The following is a 20,808-nucleotide window of genomic DNA, read 5'->3' as shown; positions in this document are numbered from 1 at the left end:
TCCTCTCTACCTCTCTCTCTCTCTCTCTCTCTCTCTCTCTCTCTCTCTCTCTCTCTCTCTCAAGTTTCAAGGCCACAATCAGGCTCTCCATTTAAAAGGTACCTGGCGGTAATTACATTAAAAGGAAACTTTGTTTGATGTATTTCGTGTCGGTTCTCTCCCTCTTTGGTTCGTTGTGTGCTCCCCATTCTCCCCAGGAGACTCCTCTTCGAGGGTACACCACACACACACACACACACACACACACACACACACACAGCAGCAGCGCAGCACTCGGCCGCAGCAGCGCTACAAGGTGAACTATTCCCCGGCGTGTGTTATTATTAATAACTGTCAGAGAGAGGGGTCACCCAAGACAACTCCTTGAAAAGAACCCTGGGCAAGGCAAGTAGGCCGCAGCTGGGGCGCGCTGTAAAACAATACCTCCCCCCCCTCCCCTCCCTCCCCCCCGAGGAGACGCGGTGCTTAAAGCAAGAATAATGCATAGGAGCAGAGAGAGCCGTGCAGCCACATGTTTTTGGCTGTGAAAAATTAAGATGTCACCACCTGGCTCTTTTAAAGCATACCTTTGCCACGGCGCTAAAGGTATTAGAATAGAAATGGGTTGAGGCGATAACTTTCAATGTCTTTTTCTCCCCCTCCCGCGCCGCCATCAATGTTTAGTACTCCGATGGCGGTGTTTAATTCAAATGGCTCTGAGGAGGCTCGGCTCGCAGGGCGGGAGAATAAAGGTGGGGAGAAATGCTAATCGCAGGATGGAATTATGGGCCATTTCTCTGATAGTAAAATCGGTCGAAATTGTATTACCTGTGCCATCGCACGGTGCTGTAGTAAAGACATTTAAACGGGTATTTGAACAATTTAAATTAGAGTTAGAGAGAATTGATGTTGTTGTCTAGATTGATAAGGTGATTGTTTTGATCTGGTCATGGCAGTGTCAGAAAATGGTTTCCCCCCCGTTGAAATTGCTTTACAACACTGCCATCTCATATTTGAATCCACAATGATCCCATTTAGATAAGTTATTGCTTGTGAGACAGGGGGGGGGAAAAGTGACAGCAATTTATTTCCCCTAACCTCTCTTCATTAGGTTTTTGGCTTCTCCCAGTTTGAATGCATCAGAAATCCAACTTTAATTTCCTTGAATGTACCACATAGACATCCCGATACATCACTCCAATCTCTACCAAATGAAATTGGTTTCCGCGGGGTCAAGGTTCAGCGAGTGGTCTGTGTTATGATTTTATCTAATCCGGGAGGGGAATAGACGGCGTAATCCTCCCATGTACCTTTCAGAACCGGCGCTACATTTTCATGCTGAAGTGTGTGTCGGCCTTAAAAAGGCACGGAAATACTTTTCTCCTCGTGTTTGTTTTTTGGATTTAAAAAAGGGAGTGAGATGATTGCTCTGTGCGTGCAGACGGAGACGGAGGGAACCTCAGATTTATCAAAGGAAATGGATAACACAGTTTTTCTGACAGTGCAGTTCTTACAGCATCGGTAGGCCTATAATATTGGTTTAGAAGAATGGCAATCGTTAATACGGAGCAGTATTCGGTACCAAAAGAGTATAGGAAGGACAGTGATTGATATCGCCTACCCTTTAATTAAGATAATATCTGGAACTGTTATATAATATGCTACCCGTGTAACAATACTGGAAAAAAATATATTTTCACTCTTCTCCACTGTTTTTTTTTCTTTTTTTTTCAACCACCTTCCTATTACGAGTACCATCTGCCGTCATTTGCAGAGTGACTTGGCTTGGTTACTAAGCAGGGATTCAATTTGTTATCTTTCACAATCTGTCTTCAAAATGTTCAGGTGTTGTTTGTTTACCATGCCTATCCCTTGCCTAGGCTTTATGTGATGTCTTAGTTTCCTGAACTGAACCTGAATCGTGCTGTGCTGTCCTCATGTACCAGATTGGATTGATACGTATTAGAACAACAGCATTATTGAGATGGCAGAGATTGTCCTGGTGTATGACAGGAGCAGCCATAGGTGCCGGATCGGGATCGCAGCTCGCTCTATTGTTTTAACAGCTCATGTTAAATACATCCAGCAGGGCCAGAGGGCAGTGTTCGGCTGAGTATTGATGTAATTTTAATACAATATTTACAGCTGGCAACCTACAGTACAGAGAGCAGAGTGTGGATCTGTACAGGTCAAGTCTAGACATGCCCCATGGCTATGGTTTTCACTGTTTACTATGAGAGACAGGCAGCAGAGCTCTGCCCTGGAAAGGAAAAAAAATAATCTCTTCAGCATCGACTGAATGTTTTTCATCAGACAGCAAGACAGCCCGAGTAGTTGCGGTAGAAGATTGTGTGTTAGCGTTACACAAATGAAATGAATTATGGAAATGATGCGATATATATTGTCAGATGCGGTCCTTGTTGTCTTTTTTTGTGGTGGTGGTTGTACCGAATCCGCACAGGAGGTAATATTGATCAGGATTGGAGGACGTGTTGCAGCAGTGTTAGTCATAGCGGAGGAGACAGCTTGCCTCCGCTTGCGTGTGTGATGTTGGCTGTTATATCGTTTCAATATTAGAGCCACCGGGTTTTTCTGCAGCCTTCTGTTTCTGCCTGGTATTGTTGTCCTTATTGATTCCTGTCCTCCGCCTTGTAGAGTTGCATAATTATCCTACAGTGTGTTCCCCATAGCAAGAGCTTCACCTGCAGTGGCATTGAAGGAGAGAGAGAGAGAGAGACAAAGAGAGAGAGAGAGAGAGAGAGAGAGAGAGAGAGAGAGAGAGAGAGAGAGAGAGAGAGAGAGAGAGATCACTGCATGTTCACACATTCCCTTTGTCTTTCTTCCAAGTTTTTACAACACTGTTTTAGAACAGCACATGAAGAGGAGGCATGTTCTTTCCGTGTGGTGTGTGTCAGGACAGCGCCCCCCCTGTTGACCGTTGAGAACTGCGTGGCGGCCCTGAGGGCTTCCTAATACACAAGGTCGGCTCCTCTGGCATATGTGTTTCGCCGGGGTAGCTTATCTAATTCCATGTCCCCAACATATCAACCAGGGTAATGAAAAATTCATTGAATCAGTTACTTTGTGCAATTGAACACATCCATCATCATAGATGCTTTTTAATACGGCAGATCATGTGACAGTGGCAGTGGTGAACCCCGGCCTGACCATGCAGACCTTTCTGTAATGAATATTGACTCGTATTGCGTTAAATTCATTCAAGCAAATCGAGCCTTTGAACTCCAGTGAAACCTAACATGTCCTATTTGGTTGCTAGGCTAGTTGCCAGGCTGCCTGCCAACTGTCAGCGTTTCATTTTCTTTAAAAGTTTCATTACATTTCTTTCAAGCCACTCTCTGTTGATAACTTGATGATGAAATTAAATCCCATTACCTGCTGACTGGACTCAAAAACGCAGAGATCATTTCTTGAACACTCTCGGGCAAAAAATGTAACTTTACTCTGTTCCCCCTCGTGTGGCTTTCCTCTTCCATCCCCGACGATGTGATATCCTCTCCCCCCTTGAGATTAACCTTTCATGGCCTTAATAAATGCTCTATATTGACATCAAAGGGGATGGGAAGACGCCGCAATGCCTTGTGGGAAGGAGTACCGGGGCCATGTGAAAGAGCCTGGGCCAGACTCCTCCGCTCGGCGAGCGGTAATCGTGCCCGGCCGCTCGGAAATTACGCTCCTCTTTGTCTTTTTAATTAAACTCAAGCGCAGTTTGGAGGCTATTTGACCTTTCCTGGCCCCTCTTTGTGGGGAGTGCCGCAGGTCATTTCCATGCATATATTACCGGCTTTAACCCCCCCCTCTTCCTCTCAGGCAATGATCCACAAGGCTTTACAGATTAAGCAAGAGGTTTGGTTCAAGAATATCGTACCGTCTTTAATCTGCCGTGGGTGGGAAGTTCTCTCGGCTAAAAGGGAAGGGAAATGCATAATGGCGCCCAAATCTTTACTGTAGGTTACCCTGGGTTGGAAGTGTGGCGTTGTCGGCGATATGACTGATACCGCACCTACGGTTGTGTTTACATCATACGTTTTTTGGGTACATAAAAACACAGCACGGTCGTAATGCCAAACATGTCAGAATTTCGGCCTCCAGTCAAAACGGACGGTTTAGAATTTCCCATTGATGCCGTGACAATGAGAACGTTCCCCAGTCGAGTCTCTTTTGTCATGAAAAGAAATGAAGGTATTCTCTCAGCTGTATCAACACGCCACATTCGGGAGGTTCACAGATATCCCCTCTATGCAGCGATTTCCTTTGTCATAATTCAATGTACTGTGTCTGGTAATGGAACACCCTGGTCTGCGGCTCCTCCGTGGCGGGGCCTAGCGGGCAGCACATCCCCAGCCTCGCCTGGGCCCTGGCACCCGCAGTTGGCCCAGGTGCCACTGCATACTTGGCTGCCACCTCTCCACTGCAGGCATGTGAGAGTGTGATAACCAGCCCTGCTGTTTGACACACAGCGATATGCCATGCATTGCCGTCGTCGTCCCCCCCTCCCCCCTCCCTGCCTGCCATACCCCAGAGGCTTTGGCAGGCACCGGCTTTGTTTTGTTTGAGGGCTATGTATTTGGGAATCATCCACAGTTTAAGCCCTGAATGCAATCGGACCCTGTTAGCCATCCAAAAAAAACTAATCTTCCCAACTCCCCTTCAACTCCCCCCCCACCCCCCTTTTCAACCACACCTCTGTTAAGTAAAGTGAATTAGCCCAGACCCCCCCCCCCCCCCCCACACACACACACACACACACACACCTATGTTAGTAAAGTGAAGTAGCCCAGACTCAACCACCTGCCTACGATACAAAAGACGGTAGCGTAGCGGTAGCCGTGTGAGCGATGCAGGAACCGAGCTCACATGCCGGGAGGGAGGGAGGGAGGGAGAGAGAGAGAGAGAGACAGACAGAGAGGGAGGGAAGAAGAAGAACACTCTCCCCTGCGAACCTCCACTCCTCTTGCCCGTTGCGCTTTTAACTATTGATGCTAAATAGCTCCAAGTGACAAAAGCAGATGCGTTGTGGCGGGCGGGATCAAATGCAGCCATGCATGATTAATGGGGCCCGCCGGAGCAGATGAAGACAGACGAAGCTCTGGCTCGGTGCCCGCCAAGAGGAGGAGAGGGAGGAAGAAAAGATAGAGAAGGAGATAGAGAGAGAGAGAGAGTGCACCTGTTTAGTAAAGGATTGAGTCAGTGGTAGGACACTCAACACTCAACAACCTCCCCCCTAGCCTAACCTCTCACCTTTGTCCCTCGGGACTGTGTCTGTGCGTTTGTGTGTCTGCGCGCGTGTGTGTGTGTGTTTAAGTGCATGTGTGTGTGTGTGTGTGTGTTTGTGTGTGTGTGTGTGTGCACGCGCATGTGTGTGTGTGTGTGTGTGTGTGTGTGTGTGTTTAAGTGTGTGTGTGTGTGTCTGCTCCTGTATAAACAGAGTACTTAGCAGCTCTGTAAACTCCCAGCCAGAACTAGCTGTAGGGCTGAGTGCAGTCCAGAGACCGGCGCGCTGGTCTGGGCTGAGGAGGAGCGCAGCTGAGGCAGACGTGGCCTAGGGGGGCCGGGGGGCTCAGAGGATCACCAGGCCTGCCTACTGGGGGAGAGAAACAAATGAGGAGGGGATGATTTCTTCTTTCTCAATCCCTCTCCTCTCCTCTCCTCTCATCTCATCTCCTCTCCTTCTCCTTCTCCTCCTCCTCTATTGTGCTCAGGGCCGCAAACCTCACCAGGGGACACAACCATTAAAACCATGTGAGGTGAGGCGGGTTCGAGAGTTTAACTTTTATGTTTTTTAAAAGACAGAGAGAGAGAGAGAGAGAGAAGGAGAAAAGAGAGAAAGGGAGAGACAAGAGAGAAAGCAGAGCACATGATGGTTTCGCACTGCTGATAATGTAGCTGCCAGCCACACAGCCCACTCTGGTTCCCTACTCTGAGGTTCCTCTGCTACTCTGCCGTGTTACTGTACCTGGTTTCCCCCAGACCCGACCCGGCCCGCTGTGGAAACCCCTCGGAGACCCGTCCAGTCATGCTCTTCCTGTCATGCAGAAAGGCACAGCCACAGCACCTCTGGACTGGACCGGACCGCACGCTTGATACAGTCAGCTCAGCCCGGCCCGCCTTAGCTCACAGGCAGTGGTGGTGTGTGATTGTGTGTGTGTGTGTGTGTGTGTGTGTGGAGGAGGGGGCAGGGCCACAGCCAGACACTCCTGTGCCACCTCCTGGTTAATGAGGCGCTTATGGTGATGAAGTGTGGGGGGGGACCGGGGGGCTCCCTGGTGATAAGTGTGGGTGGAGTGTGTGGGGTAGATGTTAGGATGGGGAAGGGCAACGGGGGACTAGGCGGGGGACTGAGGGGGGCTGTGGTGGTGAGGGGGGGGGGGGGGGGGGGGCGGGGGGGCCTCCAGATGGTGATTGGTTGGTGTCAACCCCACTTACAGGCGTGATTTGGATGGGCTACGCAGAGCTCCCAGCCCCTGCTGAACCCCTGAGCGACTTCTCAATTAGTGTGCGGCCTTGCGGAACTGCCAGACACCCACACCCAACCTCCCAGCCCCTGCACCCCCCTACTCTAGCCCCCCCAACCCCCCCCCCCCCCTCCTGCCTCCACCCCCCCCTCCGTGTGGCAGTCAGGTCTCTCTAGTGATCAGATGGTCAGATAGTTTGGTTCTCTGTCTCCTGCCGGCTTTGGTATAAGCAGAGGTGTGTCTCCTCGCTTCACGGTCACTCAGGTAAAAACTTAGCCTGAGCGGCCCCCGACTGTGTTTGGGGGGGGACGGCAGTGACAACGCTTTATCCAACCCCCCCCCGCCTTTGTTGTTTTTGTCCCCCCGCTACAAAAAGCAGGCGGAGAGAGAGAATACCGCTGTTTTTTTGATGTCACTCTGCTGTAATATGATAACGGGGTATGCTCCGCATCTAAAGTCTGTGATGCTTCACGACTAGTTGAACCTGTGTCTTTGCGATAAGGCGCGATACCGCTGAGAGGGAAAAGGAAAAGAGCGTGCGTTTCGCCGCGTAGCCGGCAAACCCCAAGCCAGACGCAGTCACCGCCGCCGCGCTTTGTGTAAAATGAGATGTAAATGTGGCCATTTTAGCACGCTGATTTATTCATGAGGGAGCCAAACGCAAAGAAACGGAATACTAATGCAACACACCGGCTCGCCCTTGGCCTCCGACACTTCGACAAACAAGTCACTCTCACCAAAAGGAATTAACAACTTCATTAAGTCACATGACACGGTCTGGCACAGGACACCGGCGCTGCATTATTCTCTCAGGATCAGCTGACGCCGCCGCCGCCGCTGTACGACGCGAAACCAGAGGAAACCTTAAAAAAAGTAGTGTTTATGAATAATGCAATTTCATTCAGTCATAGCGCAAACTAAGGTTCTACTCCATTAACGACCGGAATCGTGAAATCGATGAGAGAAGAAGCGGCAGCCGAAAGCAAAAGTCAAGTTGTGTTTCTCCAGAATAAGTGTGGGGGGGGGGGGGGGGGTTTGTGTTGGACGTCTTTGCTTTGTTTTTAAAGTAGTGTATAGATAGGTAAGATTCACTCAAGATGAAGGGACATCTGCAGGGAGGAAGCAGAAGGTACACCAATCCATAGAAAGTCCCATTATTCACAAGACATCCAATCTATAATTGGTTTTGGAGGGGGGGGTTATAAGGAATCAATGTGTTTCTGAGGTCATGCTTGGCCTTTCATTAAATCTGTATCTGAACACTCTTGCTATGAGACACTGGGAATACTCCACTGGCAGCCTCGTCATAGAGAAGGGGAGGAGAGGAGGGGAGGAGGAGGGGAGGGCGGTGGAGGGGCTGGATGCTGCATTGATTGCACTCTCCGCCAGTTTTCCATACACTTTTAATCTCTCTGAAATGCTAAAGAGGCAATCAAAGGGGTTCGCGGGCTGCGCCGTCAGAGCGCCGTCCTGCGTGTCAGTGTGGTGATTTCTCAGCCACCTTACGCTGCCTCACGAAGAAGCCCTGATCAATCGCAGCCAGAGCGAGCCGTGATATTGCATCACAGGCAGGGAGAGGAGAGGAGAGGAGAGGAGAGGAGAGGAGAGGCGGGTTTTGCTGCAACCATCAGCACACAGCTTTGCATACAGTGTTCCCCTACCAACCTACCCACCCACCTACCTACTTAAGCACTACTGGGCAGAACTCCAACAGCATGTCTGGGAGTGATTGATGTGATGATCACAGCAGGGCATGACCCCTGGCCTGGATGGGACGATGCGGAGCAAATCTACCAGAGTGTGGTTTGGACGTTTTGAGTTCAATTCGACATACCACCCATATATGTACTATTTACTATATACTGTATATATTTGATACGTGTGTGTGTGTGAGAGAGAGAGAGTGTGTGTGAGTGTGTGTGTGTGTGTGTGTGAGAGAGAGAGAGTGTGTGTGAGTGTGTGTGTGTTTGTCTGAACAATCGGTAGGACATGCGTTACATTTTTGTATGTGTGTGTGTGTGTGTGTGTGTGTGTGTGTGTGTGTGTGTAGACCAACAAGTCTGGTGTTTCGGTGTAATAACCCAGATACACTAAAACCGAGTGGTACAATACCGACAATTATGACCAAACTTTTGTTGACAAAATAAATGTGAGAGTGAGAGAGAGAGAGAGTGGGTGAGAGAAAGAGAGCGAGAGAGAGGGAGGGAAGGAGATGAAAGATGAAGTTCATAGTTGTAATCATCTCTATTTTCCCCACTGGTGCTTCTCCACTAGTGCATGGGTGGGTTCAGGACAGGCTCTCACACTAATGTACATCTACATCATTGAGCCTAGTTGGTGGGTTTCAAGACGCAATCCAAATCAGCATAATGATTATTATTACAGTACATCATTATTGTATACTATGTGGATACTATAAGTAGAATCTACACAAGTTCATTCTACAAACACACAAACACACACACACACACACACACACACACACACGTACGCAGGCACGCACGCGCACACACACAAAACACACACACACACACACACACACACACACAATGTAACACATGGTTGTCCTACAGATTGTTCACACACATGGTTAAATGGCGGATCACATTAGAGGTATAGAAAGTCTAACTACTGCCATATTTTAACGGTTTGAGATATATTTGGATTTGGCCAGACCCAAGGCTTTTGTAAGCTCTCATTAAATTAATTGGCTGCTCTTGGTCCATTCATTAGCCAGACCTCCTTTGTTGCGCTCTGATAGTGAGATCATTTTCACAGATCCCGCACCCCCCCCCCCCCCCCCCCACCCCCGCCCCCCCGACCACCCGTCAGAACAATAAAGAGCCATTACACCCCAGGAAATGTACTGTAGGTGTTACCATCCGTAATGCATTACTGTGATACCCCATATGTACCAGGCACAAAGCACTGGAGCTTTTGATACTGAGCAATGTGTGTAATTAATTTGATTTCAAAAGATGGGAAATAGGAAGAAAAAAATATATATTGATTGAGAGTGCATCTGGCTTTATCTTTATTCCACTAATTACTTTTACTCTGAGTAATATCAAGGTGGATTTTTTAATTCTGCACCAGAGGGAATTCTCCCCCCCCCCCCCCCCCCCCAAAAAGAAAAATCCCAATCTGTGTTTTATCAGTGATTAAAACATTTCAATCATTATTTTTCACACAAAAAGCATCCCTCCAGCGGAATACCTGGTGTCATTTAGAATTCCATCTAATTAAAATCCCACATTAAGTATTTCTTAATTCACTTATTAAAAAGGGAAGAAATTAATCATGTTGGTTTTTGAAGTTCTCAGAACAGATGGAATGTGAACATCGGAGCAGAATGCCCTTATTACTTTCACTCCCTTAAAGACTAATGAAATGGATTTGGCAATGGACGACTGTCTGAGAGTACGCCGAGATTTAGTGGTATTGTTCGGGTTTTTTTTATATTCATACTTTCACAATGTAAGCTATTTCCTCTGATACATAGCTTATTTAATAACGAAGGAAGAAAAACTGTTAGGGAATAAGAGTGGACAGGCATTGCTGGTGACAGCTAGCGACGATTGCCTTCGAGGCTGCAATGAGAATATTTATAATAAATCGCCTTTCAGTGGAGTGTTTCAACAGCCCGTCAATCAATCATATTTCACCTGATAGGGCACATGTCATGGTAAACCAAGAAAGTCTTCCCAAATACAGACGCTTGGTCTTATCAACACACTCTTACTAGGGTTATTTTGACAGTACACAACCCCAGGCTCTATAACAAACACACTGCATATTGTGTGTAATATATTGTTGAACGAACACAATTGTATTGTATGTTCCCCTCGGCTGTGAAGACCTGTAGTACAGGTCATCTAATACAACACACACAGGCAGAACATGAGAGTTGTCCGAACATTCATCAGCCCAGCAGCGCGGGGAAGTGTGTGACATACTAGCTTTGGGCTTCAGAAACGATGGCCGGCCATTTTCAAGTCATAAGCCGCCGCCGCCGCCACTGCTGCCAGCGCTTTCTCGTCTCAGCATTCTTCCACTAGTGTCAAACGGGGTATGTCACCACATTATACGTGAAAGCTTTTTTTATTCTCTTTGAAAAACTGAAGTACCGAAAAAAAACGAAACAAAGAAAAGTGACGCCCCCCCCCACCCCACAGCCCCCCCACCCCACAACCCCCCCCCCCTCCCCCTCCCCGCCACCTCCAACACCCCACTCCTCCCACCTGCACCCCCCTCCACCACCACCACTGTTTTCAGTTTAATGAGATGGCACATAGATGTTAAAAGCTCTGAAGGCATCCTGTAATTGCTATGTTGTGCTTAGGAAAGCTTGGCCGCCATTAACCTCCCTACACTACAATTCACTTCACACGTCTGGCAATTACCTCGCCAATAATGCCCGATCTTGCAAATGCATGTGTTCTTGACTTCCTGTAATTAAATTCGGCTTTTCACATATAATCTGAAAACGCTGAGGGGTCAAAACCGGGCACCTGTAATCACCATCGATCGAAATCTGAAGTAGGGTCACACATACTCAATGAGATGAGGGGGGGGTCACGGTTGCTTGACGTGGGGGTCAAGGGTAGTGTGTGGCGCTGTTTTGTTTTTCAAAAAGCGTCGAAGGAATGCGATGCGATGGAGAGAAAAAAAAATTACAGCCTTTGAATGACAATGCCATTTAGCCTCTAGTTTGAGTACAGCCTTTGAGATTTGCGATGAAAGCTATTAGGCAAGCCTCTCAGCTGCCTTTGTCATTTCAGGTTTTAAATGTACCCGAATGAAGCAGCTGCACCATTATAAACCAGACTAATGCCTCTCCAGATAATGAGCGGTATTGTCAATTAATCCCACAACTAATTTAGAGGTGAACTTTTGCTGAGGGTATCTTGAGATAAAGCCCCGGGAGCGTTTTTAGTTCAAAACAAAACCAAAAGTACTTTATCTTTAAACGAGGAGGACAAACGAAACACTGTGCTGCTCCTCTCAAATAGCCAGATGTAACCCACCCTCTCAAAGTACTTTGCTTCTCTTTGAAAAACATCAGGTCCGCCATTTTGTCTCCGCGTGGGAAACCCCAAGCTCAACAACGTTGGTATTTTCCATTTGAACTAAACGGTTTTGAGTTCAGTCGCCTGGACACATTCTTTTTTTGGACAGTACCCTCCAGTTGAGATTAGCTAAATTGGCTGTGAAGAGCAGTGACTCGTGGGACTGTGCATGTTTGGTGCAGATAATTGCAGGGTTAGTGTGGCGCACCCTGGCACCCAGCTTGCAATTGCAGGTGGGTTGGCACAGGGAGGTGCTTATCCAACTGCACATCTGGCCCCCACGGGGGGTCGAAAACTTTCATTGCACCCTCTTCAAAATGGCCTCCCCAAATCCTCGCGCGGCGCTGCCAAATTTTTAGATCTGAAAGCCTTTCCTAGGCTACTTTTTCTTTTGTTTTCGCAGGGTGGCTAATTTGGGGGAGAGCACAATGGACTTCGTTTAGCGGTTTTGTTGTCGCTTGTTTCACCGAGAACAGTGTCAAAGTCAGAGTGTACACAAACAGCGCTTGGTCTTTGTACTTTGTAATCTGCATTCAAGGGCGATCGTACACATGTAGGCCTACCGGGATCTCACCGACCATACCGAGACGTCAGTATCCTCAAAGTGAACCCAACTACAGCCATACAGTGAGACTGCTCTGGGTCGGACACGGTCGAAGGCATGACAAATGCCAATTCATCTCTGTTTCTCTCTTGTCAGTCTCCCGGTTTCGGTTGTAGGCAGAGCGGAGGGAGAGAGTTCGCTATAGCGAGAACGAGCAAGTGTCCATGTACCTCTGCCATGTGCGGTGTGTCTACTCCGTGGGAGCTAATTAGCGTCGATTTCAGCCGCTGCTCTCGAAGGCAGCGAGGGGGCCGGGCCTGACACTCGGGGAGGGAATGTTCTCCTCTGTATGGTCGGCACTCTCTCAGAGACAAGGCCATAATTCATCATTAGGATATCAGAGTCCAGGTGTAGATGAGAACTGATAGAGCCAGCAGCCAGGCAAGTCGGGGCACTCAAGGAGGAAAATCTTATCCCAGGGACAATTCCCAGGTCACGCCCGCGGTAATTGAAATAATTTTGCCCCGAGAGTTGTTTAATCACTGACAATCACGCATGCAGTAGGCCTCCTAAATTGAAGGAACGCACTGGTCTGATTACATCTGCCACCCGTAACTCTCTCTCTCTCTCTCTCTCTCTCTCTCTCTCTCTCTCTCTCTCTCTCTCTCTCTCTCTCTCTCTCTCTCTCTCTCTCTCTCTCTCTCTCTGTCTCTCTCTGTCTCTCTCTGTCTCTCTCTGTCTCTCTCTCTCTCTCTCTCTCTCTCTCGCACACGCACACACTAGTGCGCACACACACACACATCAGCCCTCTTCTCTTTACATTTTCAGTTTTGGAAACACTCCCATTTCACACTGGTGTCTCCAGACACTCATGGCAGAGATGAAGTCTGATCGGGCCTAACGCCTGTCTACTGACTCTACTGAGTTTAGTTCATTTGGAATACTTCAACAGTACACAAGGTTTTTCCTTTCCCTTCCTCTCGGGTTAGCACACTACAGACACACAGAAAACAACAACATCACAACTTCACAACCCCAGGAACCCCAGGAAGACTAGCTAATGCCACGGCATTAGCTAATGGGGATCCTAATAAACAAACAAACAAACAAATACAGACGTTCCGGCTCGGCTCTGGCTTTTTTAAGGCGGCCATGAAGCTGGCCGGTGCTAAGGCCAGGGGGGGATAGAGAGGCAGCGGATGGACACAGACACAGACAAGGGTGCTGCTAACTGCTGCAGCGTGCATTCCGTAAAAAAAAGAAGAAGAAAAAAAGCCTGTGTTGAGATGCAACAAATCATTTGTCTGTTATTAACCCTCAGTCTGTAATTATGCAGATTGCCATAGATTTTCCTTGGGTGCCGGGAAGTGAGATCCAGGGGTTGCTCTCGGCGTGGCAGCAGGCAGGACGAGGGAACGGCCGTGCATTACTGAACTTGCCACATTCATCATGTTGACTGATGGCATGGGGAGGCCGTCCCCGGGTCCCGGTGGTTAATGTAGTGGGTAATTAACTGTCATTTGCCTAGTAATAGGCCGATGATCAATGGTTTGTGAGGAAACAAATTCTAATTCGGCAGCTGATGAATGCACGCTGAGGCTGGAGCAATTGAAGTTGCGGGAGGGGAGGGGGGGGAGGAGGGGGGAGGGGGAGGTGGGGGGAGGGGGGTGGAGAGAAGGGAGATGGGAGCCACTGTCAGAATTTCAAATGGTTCTGGAGGTGGTGGTGTTATCATTCTTTTTAGTTTTCACGCCACCTCCATCTCCCCCCCACCCCCCAACTCTGGCACCCACCTCCCTCCAAAAAGCGGATTAGCCCTGAAACAAAGTAAAGCTTAATTTGTTGCCCTTGATGTTGGAGGGAATACCCAAGCAGGTGAATGATGGAGTGCACTGGCAATGTGGCTTTTAAAATGCACCGCTGTTTGACGTTGTTTTGGTCAGCTGATCCAATCTTTATGTATTAGTGCCTTTAGTGCTTAATATAGGAGGTTATTGCAGGTTATTGCATATATATATATATATATATATATGTACTTTAGGGGCGTATTGCAAATTAACCCACTTTGCAATATTTATACACATATAGCATAATGTAAGTGACTTTTCCCCCCATGGTCAAATACATTTGAAGAATAGTTTGAGGCAATGTGAAAACACCTGGTAAACACCTCAAACATTACAACTATTCGTCCTCTGTGCTAAGTGTTAGTGTTGGGCCGAACATCGTCCGTTTTGTCCATTGTTAGCACCAGAGGTCACTTTGAAGTTTGAGGTTGAGTCGAGCTCAGTGAGTGAAAACGTCGAGGTGACAGTGCTTGTGATTTCTCCAGAGAGGCAGGGGTGAATGATAGCAGTCAAGCTCCAGGTGTGGACATTCGGGTTTTGGTGTGCAACCGGGCTAAAGCATTGTGGAATCATTGAATTGGTGTCTTGTTTTTCCGTCATCAAATAGCTACCCTAACGAGCTGTGCCAAGCTGTGCCATAGACAACGAATCTCTTTTTCTCTGGAACAAGGTAGCTCTGTTTCTGCATTCTCTTTCAAATTCAGATTTGTGCGCACGCATGAATTTTAATTTCGTGTTGCGTCTTCAGCCTCTTTAAATATACATGGTATTTTGTCAGCCATGGATACGCCTTGTGTGTCATCCTCTCCGTGCTACACATGTTACTCTGTCTCTGACTAGAGCCACTGTCAGTCAGCACCCCTCCCGACTGGAGCAGGGGAGGCCTGTACAGGTAGAAATCGGAGGACAGACTTATTGTGATGCACGGAACGAATGAGGAATGGTATCAAACACAGGCACTCGAAACAAGACAGCAGTCACAGATTGAGAGAGATGCATTACAAATGTATATATTTATTACAAACTATAATCCTGTGCTGAGGGATAAGAAAGGGGGTTCTCACCTGGTTTGCACACATACATATATACAGACATACATACATATAGACATACATACATACATATAGACATACAGCTTTAAAGCCCCTCTCCCTGAGATTGTGTTGGAGCATGAGCCTTTGAATTCATTACAAGCAAACCACGCTTAATTTGCCGCCTCCCTCGAGAACCATTAGCGTCTGTGGCATCAAACTGGCGGAGCGGCGAAGACGAGTGGCAGGTACACTCCATCCATCTTCCCTTCCCTCCCGCATGGCGAGGCACATGGGTTGCTGGGAAGCTTCAGTGCTAGAGGTTTGAAGTGCATTCGCCACACAGTGTTGGAGTATGGCTGGCTGGCTGTCTGTGTCTGTCTGGCTGGCTGGATGCTTGGCGCAGCTATACAGGTGCAGTCTGGGTAAATCTCTGAAGACTATTATTAGGCCCAAACCCTCTCCTCTTTAACTCCGCGTCTGCATGTCGGAGGCACTAAAAAGAATGTTTGATTTGGGAACTCTATATATGTATTGTTCCCATAAGTCAGCGCAGGTCGGGAAATGGTTTTAATCATTTACTCTGACAGTTAAAGTAGAACAGGGCCATATGTTTATGAATTATGCAGCAAACAAGTGAATATAAGCAGCAGGCAGGAGGTTTGAATGTGCTGTTTTGGGACCCAAGGGTTTCTGCTTTTTTTTTGCTTTTTTTTTATTCAGAAAGCAAAGTTACCTTTTCCTCTCGTATTCTTACTGAAGGTGTCTTGACGTGGAATCCGTGAGCTCCATTGAAAAAATATTCTAAAAACACAGTATTTCTCCTTAACACAACAGCATCCAATAATTCAGCTCCAAATATGATAGGTTTCCGATAAAGTTGTTTTCCATAATGGTAGCCTATCCCTCCCAGTTAAGCATAACCATGTTAAGACTACTCTGTGTAAATACTGTATCCGTCAAATGTTTTTTTGTCATATTTCATCTTAGAACCTGTAAACAATGACCTTCCACGAAACTAACTTGCCAAAAGTGTTTTCAAATCAATGTCTCCTATAGGATGGAACATAGATAGAATTATAGCTAGAGTGTAAAGTTGTAAAATGGATCACTGTTGTGTCAGTTATACCTTATTGTTGTTGAAGTTCCTTCAGTTCGGTTTGATTTGAACAAAGATACGTATATCTATATATATAGTATTCTGTTCTGTATTCTGTTCATCCCTGTATTTATGTGAACCCAGAGAGGCTAGTGGAGGTAGACATCGGGAACAAGCTCATCGTAAGCCGGGAACGGAATGAGAAATGGTATCAAACACGCTAACCCGTCCCCCCCGATTTCTGTCTGTTTAAGTACAGGTAATGAGACTGCGAAAGCCTCTTGCGTGTTTTGAAAACTACTCCAAAGTTGATGGGTTTCTCCTCATGGCTCTGAATCTCCAATACTCTGAACAGTGGAAGCTGTTCAACACAAAGGGATCGCAAGAGCTTGTTAATGTGGAGGGTCGATTCAAGGCCTGTGGTAGTTCTTAAGCTGGAGTACACACGCACACGCTCACGCACACACGCACACACGCACACACACACACACTGAATTTTTGCAAATGCAAAAGGTCTCTGTCCTGAATTGTTCAAGGCAAAACAGTGAGAGTCTTTTTCAAAAGGTGTAGGTGTATTGCAAAACTCTGACCAGTGTTTTGATTCAACCTGACAGGCAAAAGGCTTCTGTGTAAGAAACATCACTTCTATACAAGAATCCCTTCCGTCGTTTAGAAGTCTTGAGTGCATTCAGTGCTCAAATGACTCATATAGTCTCACAATGAGAGTAACAGTTGATCCTTTATGCTGTGAGATGTGGACAGACCATTACTACAGAATATTCTATATACACCTCTAAACACCCCTTTGTTATCAAACTATAAATCTCTTCTTATTCATTTGAAAATATGTTTTAGATCAATTGCAAAGGCTTTGTGGAGGGAGATGAAAAAATCACCATCATTTAATCTGTTTCATGTCAAGGCCTCCAGGCAATGCACAGAGTGAGGAAGGACAAGAGATAACACAAATGTATCTAAAATTAGACAGCTCAAAGGGAAAAGGCATAATTCTTTTAATTAAATCGGCACCGATCCATCGGATTTAACCTTTTTTCTTTACCCAGTTGCCTATATCGCCACGGGAGATATCCTTCATTGTCTCAAGGTGTGTTGACAGTAGCCCTTAATTCTGTAGGTATTCATGAGGGCACAATCTATCTGCTTTCTTCGCCTCTGGGAAACTTACTTTCTGAAGGTTAATAAACAACCCCTGCATATCCCCGGCCCCCAGATCATTTATCAGATTGCGATCTCTTACAGACTCCGAGAGTGGCATGCAGTTTTATCATTTTAACAACGATGGCTAAAAGTGCCTGAAGAACTTGGCCTAATAGGTTATTTTGTTATATGATTCCGTTATCAGATCTATTTTTTTTTTCTCTCCTCAAAGCTCCAGTCGCTAGGTCGCTCTGGAGTAACAGGCCTGAATCCCTAATGAATACTCACACTAAGATCCCTGGAGCAGGCCAAGAAATAATAGGGTCCTCCCTGGACACTGACACTAGGCTAGCCATGTCCCATCTATTTCTACAAAGCAAGGCGTTCCACTGCGGAAGTCGAGGTCTTGGCCATGTTATTTCTGCGATTCAGGTTGTGGTACTGATCCCTCTGTGTTGGCTGCTATGGTGCTATATCGAAAATGTCAGTTCTAACGATACATAAAGATGTGTGACATGCCTTTTTCATCTCTGTGAGCTTTGCCATTGTACAGTGTCTTGTGACATGTTTCAGTCTACTTACTGTGCTCTATTCTACTAAATTATACTCTACTGTACTCTATTCTACTGTACTCTATTCTACTAAATTCTACTCTACTGTACTCTATTCTACTAAATTCTACTCTACTGTACTCTATTCTACTCGACCCTACTGTACTCTATTCTACTCTCCCCTAATGTACTCTATTCTACTCTACTCTATTCTACTGCGCTCTATTCTACTCTACTCTACTCTAATGTACTCTATTCTACTCTACTCTACTCTACTCTATTCTACTCTACTCTTTAGTACTTTACTATTCTACTCTACTCTTTAGTACTTTACTATTCTACTCTACTCTACTCTACTGTACTCTACTCTACGGTGGTGGGTATCATGGAGGACGGGTGTGTCCGGGGCCTTGGTCTCACAGTGGCCTCCTCTGTGTTTGTGTGTGGCGCAGGTTGTTCGGCGTGACGGGGAACTGTGCGGCCTGCAGCAAGCTCATCCCCGCCTTCGAGATGGTCATGAGGGCCAAGGAGAACGTCTACCACCTGGACTGCTTCGCCTGCCAGCTCTGCAATCAGAGGTGAGTGATCGGAGGGATGCCCCGACTCCACGGCCACCTTCTCACCCAATCACAGGGCCTCGTCGGGTAGCGGGAGTGACAGAATCAGTCCCTGTTAGCGGTGCTCCTAGTTGGGGGACAGGCTTCCTCCATGGTAGAGATTTATCACTGGATCACGTGACCGTGCAGGCAGACACGAGGCCTTAGGGCGCCTGACTAACGGAACACAGCAGGGTGATTGTATCCCTCTACTGTGCTGCACTGTACTGTACTGTACCAGATACCAGGAGAAGCGCAGGGAACATCTGCACCGACGGGGTTCATCTGTCTTCATTACTGGGTTTTGCTGCGGTCATCCCCGCCATTTATTTTGTCAACAAAGTTTTGGTCATAATTGTCGGTATTGTACCACTCGGAAACCTTTTAGTGTATCTGGGTTATTACACCAAAACACCAGACTTGGTTGGTCTACACACACAAACACACACACAAACACACACACAAAAATGTAACGCATGTCCTACCGATTGTTCAGACAAACACACACACACTCACACACGCACACACACACACACACGCACACACACACACACATGTAACGCATGTCCTACCGATTGTTCAGACAAACACACACACTCAAACACACACTCAAACACACACTCACACACACACACAAATGTAACGCATGTCCTACAGATTGTTCAGACAAACTCACACACACACACACACACACACACACACACACAAATGTAACGCATGTCCTACAGATTGTTCAGGCAAACACACACACACACACACACACACACACACACACACACACACAACCCAGGCACATTTCACAGTAAAGGCGAAGGGCCTGGTTACGCACAATTAGCACTGGGTTATTGTCTTGCCTCTCCAGCCGGCTGCGCGAGACAGCCTCTCCTAATGCAAGAAGTCAGCTAATCTTCCTCACTCCGGCCCGGCAGGCCAACTCTGCTCTTCCACATTAAAAGCCATTTAGGCGCAGGGCAAATCTTTCTTTTTACATTAGGGCAGCCGACGAACTGTTGAATAAAATCGACGTTAGTTCGCTTCACACGATCCGCCGTGGCCTTCCACTTGCCCATCACAATTCCGCCGCTGCTCACCCCCAAGATTTATGGCGTGGCGCCGCCGTTAATTGGAACTGTTCCTCAGCCTTGACTTTTTTTGGTTGTTGTTGTTTTTCTCCTGGTTTTTCTTGACGTCCCCCCCGCTTCTCAGAGGAGTGATGCATGCGCCGGAGTGGTCTTAGGAGACCTCTGGGTGTCAGTGCTAGTGTCCACGCTCCCCCCCCCCCCCCCCCCCCCTCAACCCATTCAGAGTCTCTGGTTCAGCTCCACAAAAGTGGCAAAAAAGGAATTGATGACGTCTGTCGTCTGAGGAGGGATGGGAGCCTCGGCGCGCTCTGGCAGGAGAACATGACTGGGGAGAGCGAACGCGTCAGAAAATGCGATATGCAAATACACACTGCTACATCGCATCGCGCGCGTGCCATTGGACAGATGGGAGAATTCATTTGTCAGCAATGTGACGAGGCATTATCTCTCCGCAAACACACACACACACACACACACACACACACACACACACACACACACACCACCTGACTTGTCTTTGTTGTTTTCCAGCTTGTTTGCGAAAAGCTTTACAGTTTTTTACAAAGGGGGGAGGGGGGGGGGCTCTATTGTATATAAAGCGCACCCACAATGAAGGGACGACATTTCTGCATGACGGCTCTCCGTCACAGTGACGGTTGAGTTTCGCTCCACTGTCACTCTTTGCCACGGCGATCGCGGATCCGCTTTGATACGTGGCGATATCACACGACACCCACGTCCTTTTCTAACACAAAGCGACACAACGACTTTGCGCGCGGAAATCTGAATGACAGACAGCTGCTCTTGTTGAAAGATTATGAAATTATTATTTTTTTAAAACACACACACACACAAAACAAAAAAAAAAACACACACACACCAGTTATCTCTACCATCATTAGTAGCAGTATGTCCTCCTACAGTCTTTCCCCCGAGTTTCTGTCTGAGATCCATTAAGAGATCACACTCCAGTTTCCCTCTACTCTACAGGAGCTCTCACATACTGTTCTCGGCCCGACAGACGGAGGGAGGGTAGCCTGGGAAAATGAGTCCCACTGCTTTTTGTCTCGCGTCTCCATCTGCCCGCCACCATGTTCATCCCCGGTAACCAGCGCTCTCTCCGTCCAGCCCCCCCCTCTCGTTCCCCCCGTCTCAAACAAACATGAAAGGGGCCCCGGCCTTCAATAAAAGCAATCTAATCCATCTCACAAATGGCGGAGAGATTCCTCCGCGGGGAGCGTAGTCAGAAAATGTGAAATCTGATAAACAGAGCAGGCGACCGCTGAGGTCACCGGGGGTCGCACAGTGTAATTATCCCCTGGCTCCTGTGGGTCAGGCTGCAGACGATGTTGGCGTTTGAAGGTTAAATTGCTACAATC

The 20,808-nt window shown here is 47.4% G+C and overlaps 1 protein-coding gene across 2 annotated transcripts in view; it reads left to right on the top strand.

Moving 5' to 3' along the window:
- lmo3 (LIM domain only 3) overlaps positions 1-20,808 on the top strand; it is a gene marked incomplete at both ends in the record, with an annotated part of 33,745 nt that overhangs the window by 8,833 nt on the left and 4,104 nt on the right. For both annotated transcript variants that reach the window (XM_080537784.1, XM_080537785.1), the window contains one exon: positions 18,204-18,329. In XM_080537784.1, the coding sequence (XP_080393910.1) occupies positions 18,204-18,329 (126 nt within the window). The remainder of the gene's footprint in view (positions 1-18,203; positions 18,330-20,808) is intronic.

This window comes from Nansenia antarctica (assembly GCF_963989245.1).
Source record: "Nansenia antarctica genome assembly, chromosome: 8".
In the NCBI taxonomy this organism is placed as follows: domain Eukaryota; kingdom Metazoa; phylum Chordata; class Actinopteri; order Argentiniformes; family Microstomatidae; genus Nansenia; species Nansenia antarctica.
Note: the sequence above shows the minus strand (reverse complement) of the source record. Positions and strands in the feature narration are given on the sequence as shown.